This window comes from Syngnathus acus, chromosome 16 (assembly GCF_901709675.1).
Source record: "Syngnathus acus chromosome 16, fSynAcu1.2, whole genome shotgun sequence".
Classification (NCBI taxonomy): Eukaryota; Metazoa; Chordata; class Actinopteri; order Syngnathiformes; family Syngnathidae; genus Syngnathus; species Syngnathus acus.
In genome coordinates this window covers 7,919,469-7,935,381 of record NC_051101.1, presented here as the reverse complement: position 1 = coordinate 7,935,381, position 15,913 = coordinate 7,919,469, and the positions used below count along the sequence as shown (strand labels likewise).

The following is a 15,913-nucleotide window of genomic DNA, read 5'->3' as shown; positions in this document are numbered from 1 at the left end:
CTGACAATCACAGTGCATCCAGGAACCTTTTGTAATCACTGCTCGGAGGCCAAAGTGAAGCGGTGCAGTGATTCTCAAAACAATTACCAAAGGTCTCATAGGAAAACGGAGCAGACGTCTCGACTCCTGCCAACTTGACTTTAAGTCATTTTTACATTAGAGGACGGTGATTTGGGTGGGACAAAAGATGAGTGGTAAGCATTTTCAGCTCACTTCTGAGGGTTGGGGGTTTGAATCTTCTCATCCAGCAAGGGCTTCCTCCCAAATTCCAAAAACATGTTCATTAGGTTAATGATCTCTAAATCAGGGATGGACAGCAGATTGGTCCACTTTTTTTGTCACCACCAACAGGGGAGCTTCCTAACCAGATGTATGACGAAAAGTCATTTTAAATATCGACTAATCTGCATGCTTGAGTTTATTGAACTAATGTACAAAACAGTATGTAATTATATTTCATACTCAAAAGCGCGTTTAAATAAACATGTGTAATCTCCGCAGTGCATAACCAAGATCAGTGCACATTTGTAATCTCTGCAGTGCATAACCAAGATCAGTGCACATAGCCTTGATTTTCTTCACGTCTCAACTATGAAATAAAGACTGCAATGGGGATCATTTTAATTCCGAGGCCTTTGCGTAAGGTTTTACTGTGCTTACCTGCAGTTCCTTGAGGGACTCCACGGGCCCAGTTGGCTGGCTGCTTCTGTTCCTGTAGCTGACTTTCACGAGACGAGACGTGGACGACATGCCTCATGTATTCCTCCTTTTAATCGTTTCCAATTGAAATCGTCAACAAACGTGTTGATTTGACGAACGTTTCTCCAAAATCACGCAAGAAATTATGCTGCGCTGCACCTCCGTGTAATTGTCATCGTTTTGTTGATATGGTTACCAAGGTAACGCAGGCCATGGGGGAGGTAGCGTTTCCCACTATAAATTGGGGATCGAGCGTGCTTAATGCAAAATGTATATAATACGTCTATACGGATTCAAATAAATGAATAACGATCAAATCTGAATGAGATATGCAGTACAATACAATACAATACAATACAATACCCTTTATTCATATAATGCTTTCACGTCGCAATAATAATAATTATAAAATAATAATAATAATAAATAATAATAATAAGATCAGAGAGGTATAAAGCCAACTCTAAATAAAATTTACAGATGACCAATGCTATGTAAAGGGACACCTGTAAAAATTGAATTATGGAAATGCTGTACAGAAATTCTCCACGTCAGGCCACGTCAGTGTTTTAAATGATACAATATATACATTTAAATGAACCGATGGTGAAACCTCCTGATAATGAAGTGCATTTCAAAAAAGTTATCAAGGAGCGCCTCTAGATGGTAGCAGCGCATTGGAACGCATCTCTGAGGGCCAAGGAAGAGTTATAAGGAGGGGTAGTACACGATTAGAATGGTGGACCAAATGACCTCATACTGTGGCAGCGTCTTTCTCGAAGCCAGCAGAGATAAGCACGGACACTTAATTTTCTGATTGCATAAATGTTTGACCACATGAATGAATAAACTGCCATCCTTGTGACTCAAGACCTGACACGCCTACGTTGGACACGAGCAGAGCTGTCAATGAGCTCATCATGTGGGCTTCATCTGGTGTGAAAAGCTACAAGAATGACACTCCCTCGCGGCCCGCATCAGCACCGCAGTGACGTGGGAGGGGGGGATAAATTCAAAGTGGTGCACAATGCACCAACCCCACCTTCTCCAGAAACGGAATCCCAGGATATCCCACCCCCAATCGTTTCCAATCCTCCTACCCTGTGTTTTTTTGTTTTTTTTTTTTAAACCTCAACCTTCTCTCACTACAATATCACCCCCTCCCTTTCTCTTTCTCCGTTCAACTCGGGAGCGCCGCCGCTCGGTCGTGAGGATTTCTCCCTTCTCTGTCAAAATGGAGGAGGAGGTCTTTGGCTTAATGAGGGGAGCGCCGATTCCACGATCGGATCTGCTGCGATGAAAGGTTCCAGCTTGCTCGTGTGACAAGAGCCGACACCGAATCGCTCCGGTTTGTGGATTTTTTGAGGAGCGGTTTGTGCACGAGAGAGCGCAGCCATGAGCGCAGCAGAGGGGCTGGATGAGGCTGCAAAGGACGCTCCAGACGTAGCGGCGTTTTTCAAATCCGGTAAGTCAGGAAGGGGCGAGTCTGCTTCCATGCAGGGGGGGAGTAATTGCACGACTGTCGGTGTGCTCACCGGTAGTCTGTGTCGGTGGCCTCACGATGACTAGAAAAAGAGGCTGCGCGTGTACCCATTGGCTGATTTGATTCAACCGGCTTGTCATGCTGTGGATCGCCAGCATTAATGACAGGCTACATTAAATGTGCGTGATCAAGAGCTGCGTGGCCCGCTTGAAGGTCTCAGGCGTGGATGACTGCACCTATATCCGAACTGGACACTATAATCAATATTTGACGAAGACCGGGCCAGAATGATTACTCCACGCTATAGGACAATCATGTAGGGATAAAAACAATGCATCGGACGGGGCCTTTCTGACATAATGGCATCGTCGTCACAACAAATACGAATAGTCAAGCTCAATGTAACAATGCATCCAAAACGTAAACACGTTTTATGTGGCCTGACATCATCATCCACTGTAGTGTTGTTGTGATGGTGCTTGGGAAAGGAGAGCTACGACAGATTTGTACTTATGCGTGCATGGTGTCGTTTCATGACATCCTATTAAATATGTGCATCATTCTTAAGACTTGCTGTGCCACAATATTAGGTACACCTGCGCACCCTAGAGGAAATACCACAGCAGTATCAAAAGGCCTCTGACATCAAGACACCTTTTACAGCACTATTGTCTTTTTAATAATACTTTGTTGTTAAGTGCAGCAGTGCAGTATTATGCATCACATTACAAGATTTTCCACATCAAGGCAACCAAAATATAAACACTTCTTACAATGATGCAGTCCCATTCTTCACTGCTATAAACTAGTAAACTCCATACCCGATAATAAACTGCAACCATAATAATGCATTGCATTTCACAAGGCACCATTGTTGTTCAACAAAATAACTGGTTCCCAATTTTGTGGTTCACACTAGGAAGCTATTTCAATAACAGTGAATATATGTAGAAAAATCTTAGTTGGAGTGAGAGACACTACAGTAATCCCTCGCTACTTTGCGTTTCGTTTATCGCGGCTTCACTACATCGCGGATTTTTTTCCCAAATTGAAAAAACATTTACAAGTCAAAATAAAACTTCTAAATGGGCTGTGTATGTACAGTATCTGGTGTGGTGACATATAATACCTCATAGGACATATAATACCTTATAGGCCTGTATTTCAATGGATTCTAGAGGTGTTCCTAATGAAGTGGCAGGTGAGCGGATATGCTTGCACTGTGCGGATCATGTTTTGTTGCATGTGAATTTATAGTTCAATATTGCATAGAGAGATCATTTCGTCTTACTTTCCCTCTCAACCTTTAAACTCCATGTGACCCTGGTATTAAAAGGAGATGAAATGCAGTTGCAGTTTTTTGAAAAGTACATTTTCTGGTTTTGCTGTCTCCCTAAGAGCACCATTTATCCACCCCACAAGAAACAGCTGTCCCCCCCCCCCCCCCCTTACTCAGCTGTTTCTCTTTCTGACACCTGGTGCCTTTGAGTCTGTTGTTCACCATCTTGCACAAACAGACATTCACACAGATCCACCAAATTACATGTGATGCATTTTAATGACGGACAATCCATTTTGATTAAATATGTGCATTACAATCGTATTCTTGAGTGCCTTTCAATGTATTCTTTGCAGAGATGCAACAGCGACTTAATAAAATTGATAGAAATCAATAATTGAACGTGTTGGCCACATTTTCATGATCAATTTGTTGCGTCACGTGATTATTATGGTAGTTACCCACTACATCGTTCGATTAATACTTCAATCACTGTCTCCTTTTCTATGCAATGCAGAGCAGTGGATGCCTCGGCATGCTCTCTTCACGAATTTGTGTTTCTAAACAAATAAATATGCAGAATTTAGATGATGTAAGCACTGCTGGGGTTCTGTTTAAACTTGGATCCTGATTAACCAATCACAATCAAGATACTTTCAAGCGCATGGTGGATGTTTCTCATTATGAAGAACACAGCGTACGGTCTCTCAAATATCCCAAGTACGGTCTTCCTAAGAACATACGCCAGAATGCTAATTTCCAATAGCTAGGCTGTTCTGCATCAGACAATGAAGATGGCTCACAGTTAAGTTGGGTTATTTGAATGTTGAAATGGCAGCAAAGGCAGCTCATACACTATTCATGATGGAGAAATAAATGAGTTTGGCCTCTGGAAACAACACCATTATGAAGAAAATATATTGAAAAACATTTGTTTTTGCTCTAAAAAAGAATAACATTGAATGCAAAGGGAAGAATAGCAATTAACTAATGAAAACAACTGTTGGGTTGTTCCTACTCATTTTGTTTCATTCATTCATACATTCATTCAAATCCCTTAATATGCTCTTAATTTCACTATTGCTCTATTGTGTAACCTAACACTCTTCATTCGTCCATGCAAACATAATATTGATCTTTTCAGTCAGTATTCTAAATCTATCAATTTGCAAAGTGCTCTCTACCTCTACTAACAGTTGTGGCCAAGCACTGTTTTGCTTTCTGGGGGAGAGATAAATGATCAATGTCATTGTTTTTGTTTTATTTATGCCTCTATACCGAATGTCAATTCAACAATGATGCCATTACAGATTTTTTTTTATTTATTTTTATTTTTATTGTCAATCCCACTTCTTTTCATTTGTCCACCATGCAACCTACTGATTGCCAGCCTGTTGCATGCAGAAATCTTGGCACACTACTGGTCATCCTAATTGAGCCCAATTAGTATGATCCCAAGGCCCTAATTTGTTAAAGTGTGTTTTATTTTTTCTGGAAACCTTTCTGCACTTTGATGCTCTTTTTCAGTCAGTGAAGGTGACATTAAAGCTTTTCGTCCTTGTCTAACCAGTGGAACTTAGTGAAAAATACTTGCTATTGAGTGCCAGAGAGTAGTTTAAAAAAAAAAAAGAAATTGCACACTATATGTATTTAAAAATAGACAGATGGACTTTACTGTGAAGTGTGATTCCATAACTCCTAGATACTGTAGTCTTTAGATTTTAAGTTCACCTTCATCCGCGACCTGTCAATTTAAAACAATCAGATGCTCGATTACATGTTTCCATTGACTTCTATCAAATTTGTTGTAGCTCTATGGAGCGAGTCTCAAAGTACTGCTAAAAATAACTACGAAATATTGCACATTTTTACAATATTATCTGATTTAATGTTCTCTTGAGTAACATATAATGAAGTTACTGGGTGTGTGCCCTGGCATTATTGAACAAAAGTACACTGTGAAATTCAATTGGCGTAGAAGCTACTGGATGCACACTTCAATAAGATGTCCGATTGTCAGACCATTTTAAGCTATATGTATCCTCATTAAGGCCTAACTTGACTTGCCACAGGACAGTGGCCATTAACTTACAAGGAAACTTGCTTTTGACAATATCAGACCTTTTTTTTTTTTGTCCACCAGACACAATACATTGCAGACAGGGTTTCTCATGCCAGCCTGTAGTGTTGAATAATTTTCAACATCAAGGGAATAATTTATACATCGAACCGTAAGGATCTTCTGTGCACCTCTTGCTGTATTCAGAACTGTTTTAATGACCTTACAGTGAGAATAAAATAAAACGATGCTTTTCATACGGAAGTAGACTTCAGTATAGTGAATCTAGGAAAGGACAGATAAAAAAAGGGATAGGCATACTTGAAGGGTAAACAAGCCTCCTTCATCCATCAAATTACAGAGTTCAAGTTTGGTTGGACCACGCCTTGAAAAAGTCGACTCCGTGTTGAGGCTGAACTCCTTTGGTTATATCAAGGGGCAGTCTAATTGGCAGTTGGTCACAGTTGAAGACCAAAGCACAGATCGACATAGGCTGTGTTGCAAAATAGCTGACCCTTGTGTACATGTCGGCTTTCTTACAACCTAACAAGAAAGAGGTTTTGAGGAAGACAGAGTCGCTTTATTTTTATCTTTTTTTTTTTAAATAGTCTGTATTCACCACAATGTCATGTGTGGCCATCTCTCAATTACTAACTAGGACAAATATAAAAGCACCGCAACAGTCTGCTGAAGAAGTTATTTTGGGGCTTTGGATTTCCTAGTGTGTAAACTTTTTTTTCATTCATTTGTTGAGCATACTACATACAACAAGATGTTGTATTACCGAGATCCCTGCCCATGTGTTTTTCTTCAACGAACGGACCGATCTCATCGTGTCTCGGACTGTACTGTGTTGTAAGACATTGTAGCCAGGCTTCGAAAAAATTATACATTTCTCCATTTGAGGAAAGACTTGCATATTTTGTCTGTGCCCTTGCTGCTGCAGTTCTAATGTTTGGTGAAATATTTTCACATGCTCATTGTATCCTAAAGATGAAGCTGGCATTTATATTTATTTATATGCTAATATTCGTGAATGACAATATGGAGGTGATCTATTTGTATCCGCTCTAAGATGCCGAATGTATCAGGATAGCTTCAGTACCAATTACACAATGAAGGCACTAGCACAGAGGTATAAATCACTACATCCCACCTCCATCGCCTTGGGACGTGGAAGTAAGGTAGAGGGGGGGGGTGGAGGGATGATGTCTGAGTGAGGCACAGGAGGATGTGGTAGGGGGTCATAAAAATAGGATGTGGGCGGGCCCGTGTCTCCTGCAAATTCCCCATGTGATAAGAAAGAGCCTCAGTTAACCGGTGGCTCCCATCACAAAAAAACAACAAAATGCACTTAAGTATACAAATGGGTCACCTCCATATTATCATTCCTGAATTTTACCATCTACATGCCAGCTTCATCTTTACTATATTGTGTTTACTTCTGGTTCTAAACAATTACTCGTTTTCGACAATATGAAGCGATGATTTTGATAATCAATTTGTTGTCGATTAACCGATTAATTTTGACACCTCTACACTCATCTTATAGTGCATTTACATTCACTGCATGTGTGAGCTTGTCCACCGCACCAGACTATTTGTCTTCTAAACAGCTGTGCATGGCCTGTCCAACACAAACGGTGCTCTCTCCCACTCAAGTGTGCACACAACATTCCCCTTTACTTTGAAGACAGCAGCAGGCTTTGATCCGTGTGGCGTGAACATTGCCAGCCCACTGCTCTTCTGGTTTAGAGAGGCTAAACTGCTGCTCGGCCTTCCCAGCATCGGATTGAGGATCAAACTTGGCATCCTACCATTTAGGCTTGCAGAATGACTGAAATAGATTACATGCATATAGTAATTGCCCACAAAGTAATGCACGATTGAGCATCCTAAACATCTTTCAGGCTTAGAGCCAAGCAGCATTGCTGCTTATTTTAATTTCCACACACCTTGCAAGGTAAGATTTTACTTATCTTCCCATTGGACCTGTCTTCCTGCAAAAAATGAAACGTACAGGAAGTGAACAGGTGCTTGCTGTAATCCGAAAGCATATGCCATGCTGTTCTTTTTCGAGAGACAGCTGGGTGAAGCTGAGGCAGAGACCGACCTAAGCTGACCCCTCATCCCTGGCTTTCTCTTACTGTTATCTACTGACGTGACCCAGAAACAGAGTTTGTCAGTGTTTGGCTTGTTTGACTAAATAAAACATGTCTTTGGTGTTTGACTGAAGTTCATGTTGATACAGAAAACACCAATCGCACCCCAAGAAACATTGTAAACTTTTAAAAGCGATACTAAATATCATTCTTACTCTATTATTATAAACTGCGAGACAGGTTTAGTTGTATTCACTGTCTTCAAACCACAAGTTTTAATCTTTCTTCTTTCTTTCTAGATTTCTCGCTTCCAAAATGTGAATCTAAACTGGATGGACCTGGTCAGACCTCAGGTACGATTCGCTGGTTGTCTCACTGTCGTTGTGAGCCAATTGGCAGAATGTGCGTTCTATTTCAACTGACTGTATATGCCTTATGTTCATTGTATTAGTGATTGCAAAAAGGATTGTACTTATGCTAATTCGTTTAACATCAAACAGAGCATACTGCAAAATATATGCATACTATGAATGGGCGATACCATGTATCTGTGCCGATACCAGGTATCTGTGCCGATGCCAGGTATCTGTGCCGATGCCAGGTATCTGTGCCGATGCCAGGTATCTGTGCCGATACCAGGTGTCTGTTTCAATACCAGGTATCTGTGCCGACACCAGATTTATTTCACGATGCGACGTATCGGCCGTCCTATTGTGGCAGTTTTACAATCAGGAACTAGAAATTAGAATAATGAAATATTGCCATTCATTTCATGCAATCGTAAGAGAAGTTGTAGTTGTTTTATTGGTGTATATATAGTATATATATATATATATCGGTAAATATTTGTTTATTATTAGTATTATTATCATTATGTTAATTACAATATTCCTCTAATTTTGGAATGAACAGTTCACAAAACGTTTCTTCATCAAAAACGGTATAGTAGAAGTCTGCCATATCATTAGTTCTCAAATTTATTTTTGCAGTGCCTGCATTTTTTCAATTTATTTTTTATAATAAATCTTAAGAGGCCATCCATCATACAAAAGAAAAAGAGGTAGAGGTAGTCATTGCAATCTGAATTTTCTTGCCATAAACTGGGGAGCAACATGCTTTCCCATGTTGAAATTGTTGACACGTGCGCAGTAGTGCAGTATATTCATTCATTCATTCATTCATTCATTCATTCATTCATTCATTCATTCATTCATTCATTCATTCATCCAACAGCAGAGTGGCCACAGTGCAGACAGAGGCAGCAGACAGCCTATCTAACAGACATCAGTAGTGTTGTCTTTAGCCCAGTGAGGGCCATGTGGTTTACACAGTTTTGTCCTGATGTTTCCAATTGGGTCATCCAGGGATAAACATTTCACAAGACCTTTTTCAACTGACAGTCTGGCCTATTACTCTCAGTTGCCAGGATTTAAAAGGGGTGTTAATAGGAAGCGTTTGAATGTGCCAGGCAAAACCCGTGCTCACCCTTTGCCCAACCCTCTTGAATTTCATCCAGAGTCAAAAAGTCAAAGTCAAAGTCTGCTTTATTGTCAATTTCTTCACATGCCAAGACACACAAAGAAATCGAAAATGCAATGAAAAAAAAAGATGGATTTCTGTATTTAAATTCAGATAATACATATATTCATGACCTTTTCACACTGAATTTGAGGCAACAACATTGCAGTACAATAGTGTGTGGGGAAAATTAAGTGTAAATTTAGCTAATCTACAGTAGACTTCTACAGACCAGGTACAGCTAAAGAGGGCCTTAACCTATACATGAAGGGCCGAGGAAATAATGTATAAATATGTTGTAGAATATCAAATAAAATGCTGGAGGAGCTGCACAGATTTCTGTCAAGGAACTTTTGTGTATCATTTGAGCTGAAATTACGACGCATACCATGGCTTTAAAGTCAAATTTTGGTTCACAAGGAACAAAATACAAAAAGTCGCTTATTTTTTTTAAAAACGAGAATTTTAACTGTAATGTATTTAAAGGAATGGCAGATCGCAAATAGCGATATATATTTTTCTAGAAAAAGTCAAATAATGCATACAGTTTATACTGCTAGCCAAAGACTAAACTTCCGCGCATTTGCTTGCAGAATGTGGCGTGAGTGCGAAGCAATTATTAACGTGGAAACTCAACTTCACTAATCACAATAAATTTGTATATTTTCCTCTTTTTTTTTCTCCCTTTGCTGTGGGAGACTGCTGGTTTGGACACTTTATTGTTCCGTCAATCAGGATATGACACAACCTCAACTGAATGCATCCTGTTTTCCAGCCTTCTTATTTTTCAAAACACTTCATGAATTTGCAAGTGTGCTTTAAGGCATTAACTGAGAATCTTGTAACACGACGCACCTTGCTTATGTGAGCTTGTTGTTGCGGACAGCATGTGCTCTCAGAGTGGTAAAAAAAAAAACAGGAAAGAATAATATATTAAACTTGATTATAGGCTCTTCCCTTCAGTGTGATCACACTCCAGAAACAAGACATGTTCATCCATTGTTTGAGCTGTTTTTTTTTTTTTTTTTAGCAACAGTAAGGAAGGCCTTGGGTTAAACGTCTGTTTCCTGTCGGTGCTGCACATCATTAAAAGTGTTACATAATGAATGGAATTACTGACTACCCTTTTTAAAAATAATAATGTAATCACCAGTAACTACAAAAACTTACAGTTTTACAATTTCTGACATTTTTAACACCGTAACTAGATCACTACTAATATATAACCACAGGCAAGGCGACATTATCAGCTTGAAATCCAATTATAGAGTTTAATCAAAAACATTTGACAATTTTTCTATTTATTTTTTTGTTTATTTCTGTGATTGTGATTTCCAGCTGTGTCGAGCTTTAAGGCTTTGTACTGGGAGGTGTTTGTAATTTGTTGCTGTTATTTTATTACCGTCAAAAGTATGGTTTTAGTAAAGTAAAGGTTTTAGTATGATGCAGCGTAGTTTTACAAAACTGCAAAATTAGATGTTAGTGTTGATGAATGCTTACTTTTCTAGTGCGCACAAACTTGTTTTTGTATTAACTACCACATTTGGTATCCAGATTTTTTTTTTGTTTTTTCGAAGATCAAAGTTTGAATCCAGTGTTAATGGTTGCTTCATGGTAATGTCTGCACATGCACACACATATATAGGCACCCACACTCTCACACACGAAATGCAGATTGTCCCAGTTGGCCCACATATGGATTTACAGACTAAGCGTGCTCAGAGTAAATGTTTGGACACTCCCCCAGATATGGTTTGGCTCTCAAACCCAGATAATCTGCAACAGTAGTCAAATGCCCTTTCACTCAGGATGATTCTGATCTTTTTGTATTGCTTGCAATATCCTATTTAGCATATTTCTTTTCACTTCCATTTTCTGGATATGAAAGGTCAAAGGTATACTTCCCGCCTCCTTCTCTTAATTCCTCTTCCATGTGTTTTTGTTCAGTTTAATTCAGTTCCGTAGCTGTGTTTCTCATCTGTAACCGCATCGCTCTGTGGTTCCTATTGAATTCGGGCTTTGAATACTAAACATGTGCACAGCAGGCAGGCAAACAGACTGGCATGACCACTCATACTGTAGTGTATGCACGTACACTTTTTAAGCAGTAGAGGAAGTGGTCCACTATGAGATTTTTGCCGTTGCATTCTTCTTATAGAAGCCAGGTCGGGCTATATTGAACATTTATCAGCAGTTTTTTGACACATCATTTGGAGTTTGGGTTTTCAAGGTTTGGAAAAAATATTTTATTTATATATATTTTTTCCAATACATTTCAATGGTCGTCAGTAATACATGGATATTCGCTATTCCTGGGCTGGCCTGTTCCCTCTTGCCCATAAAGAGCAGGGGTCAAATGTATTTTTCTTGATACAGACACTGATTCAAACTGAATCAACAGTGCCTTAGCTGGTTGCAGCCAAGTACTGCTCAAGAGCGACCGCATAACTTCTTCAAGACAAATCAACACCATGGTCAGAATTCTCCACAATCACTAATCGAATCATTGGTCATGCGTACCCCAAGTATCACTCACAATACTTGAATAGAAAATTGGTTTCTTTGAAATTTGTATTTTATTACACCCTTAAACTAAACAGCCCGTACATATTCAATTACTACTACAGATGTGACATTGTCGAGTCTTATGCAACATTTGGTTGTGTCTACAAGGGGGGAGGGCTTTATAGGGCACATGACCAAGCATCAAGCCTGAGGCAGACAACATAATATATTAATAAAAAAAAAAAACACATTAACAGACAAACCACACACAGATCCAAACTTGTGGCCACTCACAATAAATAAACATACCATGCTGCATGCTAATTAGGTCCATCTGCTCCGAATCGCATTTCCCCTGAAGTAAAATCTTCTGCCCTACCAACAGCATCACCATGGTACTCATCATCATCATTGCTGACAACGATGTCATTTAAATTATAAAGCATTATAAGTCCGCTGTTGTTATCATAGGACACAATTTAAACATTTTAGTCTATTATGCTCTTTCTTCACTTTTGTGCCACCTCCTCCTCCACCCAGAACTATTTCTGTTTCCCTCATCGTCATCTTTAAGACCTCCATCACTGCCTCGGACCTGCTCTTTTCCTGGAAAGCATTGATGCATAGAAAGCAAGGGTTCTGCCACAACCCCCCAGCTCAATCACCAGTGGCCTCTCACCTACTGTCCGCCCAATCGCATCTGGGGGATGGCAACTGGGGGATGGGCTACGTTTAAAGGGTGGGGGCAAGTTGAATGCATGCTGTTTGCTCTTTGATGTGAGCGATATTAAATAAGGATGCTTGCATGCATGGCTGCAGGAACACTGAAAAATCGATGGATCTTTTCGGATTTATGTACAGGAGTTATATTCATGACTGATATTTTTTCAATTATAGGACAGGAAGAGAGCCTGCATAATGCGGCAGTGGATTGTTATGGATATATTTGGTTTCCCCCCAATATGATTTCAAGCAATGTTTATGTGCACTCTCATGTGGGGAAAAATACTTTGATTTGCAAAATGGGATTCTCTAATTTTGTTCATGCTTGACGGTGAAGACATTATGGTGGGTGAAAAAATCTGTGGATTCTCGCTGGGATACATGAAATGCAGTACTTGAGTAGATTCTCATATATGGGTGGACCTGATGCAGAATTTCTTTGCTGCTCCTTTCGTTTGTCAACTGTGTTCATAAATAGAGATGAGCAGCAGGTAACATGTCCATCTACGTCATCTCTGCAGCTTCTTGTAAGTGTCACTGTAAAGTTCTATTTTTATCATATTGGGATTTGTTTGTTACAAAAAACTCTGCACTTGAGAGAGCCTTCTCTCGACAGTGTTACTACTCTCTATTTTTGGTTTGTTGTGCTCAGTTGTAGAGACAAAGCCTTCTTTCTTGCTAGTATAGTATATGATGGAGCTGAGCTCGTCTTAAACAAAAACACTGCACCTGAATCCCCCTTGCAAATGCAAATTAATAATGGCTGTTGCTGGCCTTGTTATTGGAAACAAACTGTTTTGCTGACTCGTGGTGGACATACACGAGGACAAACAATTGGCGGGATCTCGTTAGGATGCAATTCAGATGATACTGCATTGAAATATAATCTTAATTTGTTTCACAAAAATCTACTTTGCAATTTTAATTGATTTGTTTTTATAGAGGACAGAAATAATGAAATTATTCAAAGCAAGTTTTGTTGTTTGTTACTTTCTTCTCTTCTGGTATTGGCTTGATCGCTCCGATACCGAACCAAAAATAAAATACTGTACCTTTCTTTCTTGAGATAAAAAGAAAATGTGTTTTCTCTTGCAAAAAAAATGCCCTTTAGTCAATGCATGTATTCAAACATGGTTCTTGATAAATCAGTAAAATAATGTTGTAACGTTTATAAATATTCACAAAATAACATTTTAACAATATCAATTTAATGTCAAATGAACCATCAAATTGTGGAGCTCAGCTGATTTTCAAGAGTAAAACTAACATCACATGCTGTCCATCACTCTCAGATACTTTAGGTCAAACGTTTCCAACATGTTGATAATAAATCATTGCTTGTCCAACATATGAACACTTTGCATTTGTTTCTGCCAGATAAAAACAATGAAGTCCTCATCAGAAAAAAAATATTTCAGTGACCCCTACAGGCTGAGTGAAAGAAAGCAGTCGCTGTAGTAATCAGAACCAACAGAGAGCACAAGCACAATAGCATACAAAGCTTCAGGAATGTATCTAAAAATAAGCAGAATTTTTTTTATAGTTAAAAATTATACATTTTCAGAAATTAAAAGTTGCAAACACATGTCCCACGGGGAATCTTATTGACCAATTTAATCCAGTAGTTTGAGGGGACTCATCTATGTAATTTAGTGCAAATGCGTTGTCATATTTCTTCATCTATGGATCAGTCCCTTTTGCATTACATTACCTTAGGATGGCGTGTGCACGCACGCACACGTGCGTTTATGCATGCAGATATTCTGTCCACCAAGCCTGTTTGCTTTAGCCTGTTGTTTTCAGAGCTGTAGCAACGCTCCAGAGCTGTTGCATCCACTGACTGCCTCCTGGCTGGAGACCAGCTATGTAGCCATGGCCTGTAGTTCCCTGTCTGCTGGGTGTTTACGCAACAGGACAGCAGCCTTTGTAGAGGACAAGTCTAGTGAGAATCCATTCACAGAGGAATCGAAGCAGAGAGGAGGGAAGCATGCAGGACAGTAGCTGCTGCTTTGGTAGTCGTGGGGCTGAGAGAAAAGAGAAAAAGTAAGGGAAAAGAAAATTACCAATGGAGAGTGAAATTAGAAAACAAAGAGGCACATAAGCAGACTTGATTTTAATGTAAAACATGTAAGCAGGCTCACAACACACACACGCACGCACGCACACACACAGAAAATTGGATTCAGTCATGTTTTTGGTTTCTTTCAGTTTGTTGGAACATAAACCGCAGGGACTCGCTGTTTATCATCAATGAGAATTTTTTTTTCTAAGTGTCTCTGTAGAAGTTAAACAAAAGCAGTCGCTTAGCAGCAGTTTGCGCTTGTGAGTAATTTTTGCTTACTGCACAGTTTCTCTACCATTTGAAAGAATAAGATCCTGTACAATTTTGTTTCTCTACCATTTGAAAGAATAAGATCCTGTACAATTTTGTCACCTTAGGTAAATGCATTTCTTGACCGATTTGATAATAATGTATAGACTCAGATGTTTTTCTGGATGACATGTTTTTGCTTTACATACAACAATACGCAATAGCACGATGGCACTCGGTGTGTAACACATTCTGGCTCTTAGGGGGACGAAGATAAAACGTTTTGAATCAAACATCTAAGTTGTCCATCCCTGTTTTGAATCCCTGCTTTCAAAAACCAACATTTTTTAATTAATTTAACCAACCAATCCTGATTCAATTTAGTCCCTGTCTAATATATCCTGCAAAGAAGCTTTCTGTTTATCCCCTCTTCACTTAACTCCACATTTTATTTCATGTCATCAGTTCACCTCCCATCTGGTCCGGGTCGCTGATGTGCTGTTATTTCTAAGCCATTCTTTAAACTTCCTATTTCCTCCCCTGCGCTCTGAGGCAGCTCTTGCAGGGAAGATGTACACAAACACAAACCGACACAAACACACTTCTCTCCCTTGTGCACCCTGTCTGTCAAGTTTTATTTGGTGCACTGTGGCTTGGTGGCTGCGTTTTGTTGTGTGGTGGTACAATCAGCGGATTGAGGATAGTTTGGATTGAGGAAGCTGATGAATGGTGTTCCTTGAGCTGTACAAAGTCCAACCCCCATGCCGCTTTGTCTCCTGCATTGATGTGTTTTTATGCAACTCAGCTGGCTGCACTGTGTGTTTCAATTGAGTTCTTAAAAACAGATACTTGCACATGCATAATCAGTGCTGAAAAAGACCTTGTTCCCTCTTTTCTAGCGCTGATGTGTCGCACAAGGGCCAGCTCTCAGTCCTTGTTATGGTTACCCACAGAGGTGTCAATTTCACCTGTCTTTCCAACACGCCAATTAAGGATGCAAACTCAGCATCTTAGGTTTTGCAAATGAAATTGCACATAATCATTCTATTTGTATATGCTAATTATTCAATTTTCATATGCTAATTCTATTTGCATATGATCCTAAAAGACCACAAAAAATGAAATGCCCAGAAATTCTGTGAATTTCCCAATCATGAGTGCGCCTGGCTCCCCGGTTAGTAGATTAAAGTTCACAGTGTGCACCAGTTTTGCAGTTTTAGTAAATCAGACGGTT

General features: G+C 39.5%; 2 protein-coding genes across 4 annotated transcripts in view; one reads left to right on the top strand and one right to left on the bottom strand.

Moving 5' to 3' along the window:
- The window catches only part of dnah5 (dynein, axonemal, heavy chain 5), a 56,128-nt gene extending 55,171 nt beyond the window's left edge, over positions 1-957 (bottom strand). For both annotated transcript variants that reach the window (XM_037273088.1, XM_037273089.1), the window contains exon 1: positions 661-957. In XM_037273088.1, coding sequence (XP_037128983.1) covers positions 661-750 — 90 coding nt within the window. In that variant the 5' untranslated portion in view covers positions 751-957. The remainder of the gene's footprint in view (positions 1-660) is intronic.
- Positions 958-1,813: 856 nt separating this feature from the next.
- The window catches only part of triob (trio Rho guanine nucleotide exchange factor b), a 67,112-nt gene continuing 53,012 nt past the window's right edge, over positions 1,814-15,913 (top strand). The window contains exons 1-2 of one of the 2 annotated variants that reach the window (XM_037272783.1): positions 1,814-2,164; positions 7,922-7,975. In XM_037272783.1, the coding sequence (XP_037128678.1) occupies positions 2,095-2,164; positions 7,922-7,975 (124 nt within the window). In that variant the 5' untranslated portion in view covers positions 1,814-2,094. The remainder of the gene's footprint in view (positions 2,165-7,921; positions 7,976-15,913) is intronic. The other variant, XM_037272780.1, reaches the window with a different exon arrangement.